Source organism: Berghia stephanieae, chromosome 5 (assembly GCF_034508935.2).
Source record: "Berghia stephanieae isolate SIO BIC M18660-M18661 chromosome 5, UCSD_Bste_1.3, whole genome shotgun sequence".
Taxonomy (NCBI): Eukaryota; Metazoa; Mollusca; class Gastropoda; order Nudibranchia; family Aeolidiidae; genus Berghia; species Berghia stephanieae.
In genome coordinates, this window is record NC_088364.1 from 51,904,538 (window position 1) to 51,910,537 (window position 6,000).

Below are 6,000 nucleotides of genomic sequence, written 5' to 3' on the forward strand. Positions count from 1 at the left end.
TAAGTGAAAACTAATCATTACCAGGCTGTGTAAAAATATAACAGAGAGCTGAGTGAAGTCAACTAAGTTACTTTTATAGTGTATCATTCTCCTCGATGATGGTTCGCCCCAATCAGAATCTGTCCTGCCATTTACCCCGTTTGGTCCCAATGACTATTTATTTCCTGTATGAGGAGGCATGAGCTACCCTTAGTACATGCCAAACACACAAATAGGTCTGGCCCAGTTAATGAATATTTCACAATATTTTGACACACTGATAAAGGAATTGCATTGCAAAACTTGACGGCACGATGCATTTTAAAAATCATTATATCAAAATTGTGAGTGATGCACAGCATCTGTGGGCTGCTTATTCCGGGAGATAGGCAAGCACTTAAGGTGGACATGGGTCTTCGGTTCACGGTGAGCGGTTGATTTCAAACCCAAAATATACTTTATTTTACATTTTCGAGTCAAAAATTAAACAACTTAAATATGTATCCGACTAGTTTTAATAAAGTATACGATAACTGACGTAATTGACAAAAGTGTATGCACTGTATGTTGATTAAAGAACGGAACGCCCACACTATAATAGTTAAAAAGACGTAGATTTAAGAAAGGGAAAGTTTGTAAATTAAGTCTTACCAGTCGGTTGTCGGGAGCCCCTTCGTTTAATAGTAGACGTTCTCAATGCCGGGTGCTCATTTTATCAGTATCAGGCTTATGTTTTATGATTTGATAATGAATAAGGCTCTTGGAGTTACTTCCTAATTTTGTATAAATACCATTAACCCAAATGAGCCAAACAATAGGATTCAATTGTCTGATGTCACGTCCGCCCAGCAACCTGCAGCTTGGTTCTAAACAAAGAAAATCAGTACTTTTTATTCTTCATGCTGACTAGAACTTTTTCACATGTCATGTGATCAGAGTGTACGAAAGTCAAACCATGATCAGATTTATAACGTTTTTTCTCCTCTGGAGACACTTTTATTCTCGTCGGCGTCCGACATTGTTCCGATAGTATAGAACCAGTTACTAAGTTACTATGCGTCATTACGAGGGAAGTTACGTCACAACTGATGAAGCCTATTGAGAAATGCTATGATCACGATTATGATAGCCTTACCTGAATAGACTGGTCACGTTGTAACTGTATCACGGCCTCTGTTGTGGGATCTATCTCATTCACCCATTTGCATTCCTGAAACATAATGTTATAGGACAATGAATAATAATATGAGGTCTGCTTTAATATTATGAATTATAACATCCGTAACTCGAAATTAAGAGCTTGTGATTCTCTGACCTCTCCTTTGAGATTATCTCCTGAACAAAGAAGTTACAAGTAACAAAATAATGTGAATTTTCATTCATTCAGACTGAGTTTTATATCAAATACAACTTTAAAATCATAATCGTTTGAATTGAATAATTACACACTTACACAATCAACTACTTCCGACGGCAAGTAAATTATTCACGCCGTCATTATCCGAAATTAAAAGAAAATCCTTTTAAAATATGGAGTTGCCAGATTGGTAGTTATACTGCTTTGTGAAGCTCTGTGGTCTTGTGGTTGACACTCATCTTCAGATCGGGAGGTCCAGCTTTCGAGTCCCACTCTGAGCGGCGCATAGTTGAGTCTTTGGAAAAGGCTCTTTACTCACATTATCTCAACGTACTCAAGTGTAACATGAATACCTGGTAGTTAGCAGCGGTGTCTCTGTCGAATTGTAACATCATAATATATAAGGCGTCACAACTCGCCCTACATATTATATGTTGTTGTTGGCTAGGGACCCTTTGTAAAGCGCTTTGAGCAGGTATAATGGATATTTAGCTATATTAACGTTCAAGTAAGTAAGATGAAAAATAAATTATTCACTCCGTTATTTTCTGAAATCAAAAAAAAAGTCCCAAAAAAAATAAATGGTTGCCAGATTGGTAGCTTTACGGCTTTCAATTGCCTTTCATAATTGGTAAGTAATGCTATGTTTTACTTGCAAGGCTACTTCATACATTAAGTAATCATTTACTGGACACAAATAGTTTTTACTACATCTTATTTTATCTATTTTCAACCTTCTTTTGTATATTGTTGTGCTGACGAAGGGTTAGTACCCGAAACGTCTGTTGTCTGTACTGTTTCCATGCCAAGTCTATCCATTTTCACCTTTTTGTTAGTATGTTCTTTCCTTTAAACTTTGTGTCTTGTTCTAGAATGAAACTATTTAGTGTCGCCTGGGCCATTTCAGGAGTTACTTGATGCGAGAAAAGCAATCGGATACATTAACATTCATCTTTCATTGAGAGATGATTGTTTGTTGTTGTAAATCATACCTATACTATTAACTGTGTAAAGAATTTAAGTGCATCTCTTTTTTTCTTTATCTTTTTTTTTTGACGAGATCCTGTGAATCTACAAAGTGGGTCATTAAGATAGATCCCTCTAGTGGCAAGAATAGATGACTTCGAGAGCTGCTTTCCTTTCTGTTTGGGCTCATCTCTGTCTTATCATCTAATTCCATTCATTTGGCTATTGTCCCATAAGACGTCATTTACCGACACTGAACGGTCCTAAAACTTTCATAGATCTAATTAGGTAAAACAACAGCGAATATACAACAACAACAAAAAAACAGTCTTCGAGCTCGTACATTGCCAATTTTCCGCTAATTGCATCAAAGAGGTGTACATAATTTCAAAGCCATCCGCAATTCTGGGCATGTAAGACGAGAATGACGCCTCTAATGTGTTTTTGCAATTTATTTGGACAGATATTGCGCTGTTACCAGCTAGGTTGTCTATTTTACATATTTAAAAAATAATATTCCCCAGAGCTGTCCTTGAGTGGTCTATTGCTGAAATGAATTGTATCTTGTATTCATAACCCCCAGCCTGGGGTCCTAATGTGTACCCAATAATGGCGGGCGAAGTAAAGTAAATGCATAAACTTATTGTATACATTCAGTCTTTTTGGAACCATATTGTTTTTCGAAGGTCGGTAAGATCGGTGTCTTTAAACAAGATAGTTTATGTATGCGTGTGTGTATGTGTGTTGCTTAAAGTATTAGAAAAGGGGTATTATAGTATTATAATAAAAATATGTTTGCTTTCCAGAACAATGGAATTACATACGTATTTGTGTCTCGTTGCTTCCCATGTATTCGTTGAAGTTAATGTTTCCCTCATTGACGCACGTATCATGTTTTCCAATGGAGATCGGAAATTAACTATTACGTATTACATGGCTGAGAGTCCTCAAATCTCACAGACTGAATACTCGCCTTACAAGAAAGGGCCGGTATCGATCTCGGGTGCTGCTCTAGATTAATTTTTCTAACCCCCCCCCCCCCCCACACACACACACACCTCTCTTATCCACCCAGCCGTGATTGGGTAGTAATGTCGGTTGGATCTAGCGGGAAGTACTTTGCAAATTGTAGCAAGCAATTAGTACTGTCCGCTAAACGCTATAGAAACTTGGATAAACTCCGACTCGGTGGGTAGTTTGACTTAACCCTCTCCTTACCTACAACAGGAAAATGGTCACATTTATTGTTACGATAGAATGAACATTCTTGTTAATCAGAAAAGTTTTGTAGATACATCACAATATTTTTGGAAAAAATCTTTTGTTTCGTAAAGCTTGTTATCCTACACAAAACTTATGAATAAGGGTCTAAGTCAGAATTTATACCTCTTCAGTTTGAGTGTTAAAAAGCCAAGTTTTACTGAAAATGGTCCGTAAGGAGAGAGTTATGCAAATCAGATTTGGTCCAGGCTTCCAAGACATTATTTCTATAACTTACAAGACCTTTCAATTTCACCTGTGCGTTACAAGATACAGCTGGACATTTCCTTTCTTTTAACCCATTGCTTAAATTCTTTTCTTTTTTAAAGTATTCTAAACGTTGAGGAATCGATTGACCAAATTGTGCGTCTCTGTGGTCTTGTGGTATGACACTCGCTTAGTTGAGTCCTAGGAAAAGGAGCGTTGTCTCTGTCGGGAAAAAATTGTAATATCGCCTAACAGTCTCGTTCTACATGTTAAATGCTGCTGTTGGTCAGGGACCCATTGTAAAGCGCTTTGAGCACATTAAGTTGATATTGCTCTATATAAAAGCTCAAGTTTGTTTTTAATTTTTTGTTGTTTTGTTGTTTGTATTTTTTTGGTTTTTTTGGGGGGGGGGGTGCGTTGGGATTTTTTTTTACCACCCCACCAATAAATGTGGTTTGAATCTAATTTTATGGGGCCCCTCTTTCCACTCAACAATGATTCATATATCTCGGCCTGTTAGTTTGAGGAAAAGTATTTTGAGATAGATGAGCACCCAGTCCAAATAGTCACAACGGACGCGTACATTTATGCAGGTCTAACATCTGAACCCACTTATGGGCCAATCTAGATTAAAATTTGTAATGGAACAATATTTTGCGTCATTTTTTTTTTGTTGAGATTTCCATTACAACAATGAGCCTATTAGGAATTGGGTTATCAGACCTGCAAATAAGTTTAAGTCGGTAACAACCATTGTCCGTTTCGCGCTATTAAATCAGACCTTACGGCTCGGAAGGAATGTCAGTAACACTTCCCGTACTATATCGTACTTCATCAAAAACCCTGTAGTTTAAATGTTATGTTCCTCTTTACTCTCGGGCCCAAGCTCGCAGCGCATGGAATAAATTGGAAAGATTAAATAATAAACTTGTATCAAAATTAACGACATTGAGAATACTGCCGTACTCGGGAAGAACCCATAGTTGAAAATTTGGCCAGAAAATTCGTCCTTCAGATATCGATCGATTTAAATGACCCTCATCTTGGCAAAAACTCTCAAACCTGGGACTTCGCAAAGTCCCAGGTTTGAGAGTTTTTGCCAAGATGAGGGTCATTTATATCGATCGATATCTGATGGACAAGTTTTCTGGCCAAATTTTCAAATATGGGGTTTTCCAGAGTACGGCAGAATACCTGCGGGCAAAATGATTCCCTTCACCAAAACATATAACATACAACAGTAGGGTAGCTTCGTGATCCTTGATAAACAAATCATGAGTGACACACAGGCTATACATTCTAGACATGCCAAGCGTTGCAAATATTTCGTTATTTTACTATTGTACTATTGATAATATTGCATGAGACTTTTTGGTAAAGAATAAGTTTAATAAGATTACGTGTATATTTACACTCAATATAATACTGGTGTTAACAATCGCTGGTTTATAATTCAGCCATTCCGAAAGGTACCCGATGAAGTAATATATATAGTCCATCAAACAATTATTGTCTGGTGTCAACACCACCACCCCCCCCCCCCCCCCCCCCACTTGTCAAAAGTAAATAAATTGAAAATGAATAACCTTGGTCAAGAAAAGTAAAGAATTTGCCTGAAGCGGGACTCGTCAGGGGACCTTCTGGGTCACCGTGCAATACCTCTGTCATCTCCCCCCCCCCCCCCCCCCCCCTCTTCGCTGGTATTTAGATATTGCAACTTATCCTGGCCAATTTTATCGCATTGCCTCGAAATGGTATAATTATGAGTAAACCAGATGACAAAGAGGAAATATTACTTAATATAAATTTAACAAATAAGTACAATTTTCGTTTGTTTGTTTGTTTGTTTTTGTTTGTTTTTTGTTTTTTGTTTTTTGTTGTTGCCATTTTTAGAAATCACCCTACTGAATAAACTAAAGAACTAGACCGAAGTTTCATATGACAAACCTGCCTACTTGAAAATTTAAAAATTCTTAGTTTTAGAAAATAAAAATCGAAGTCGCTATAGTTAACTTATTTACTAACACTTCAACAGAGATGCTCATGAATTTCTGAAATTGGAGCAAAAATTTCGTTATGAATTCGGTTTTTAGCGTCTAAATCATCCCGATGTCATACCTGTTTGGTCACTAATTCTTGAAAATTACTAACTCGTCATTACCAGGTGTGTCAACTTGGTAGGTCTAATATTCTTGCTTGATGATCTAATTTACCAATCAAGGATCAATGAA

The 6,000-nt window shown here is 37.1% G+C and overlaps 1 protein-coding gene across 5 annotated transcripts in view; it reads right to left on the reverse strand.

Moving 5' to 3' along the window:
- Window positions 1–6,000, reverse strand: part of LOC144973158 (neuronal acetylcholine receptor subunit alpha-5-like) — a 162,373-nt gene that overhangs the window by 1,715 nt on the left and 154,658 nt on the right. For all 5 annotated transcript variants that reach the window (XM_078915272.1, XM_078915275.1, XM_078915273.1 and 2 more), the window contains one exon: window positions 1,115–1,189. In XM_078915272.1, the coding sequence (XP_078771398.1) occupies window positions 1,115–1,189 (75 nt within the window). The remainder of the gene's footprint in view (window positions 1–1,114; window positions 1,190–6,000) is intronic.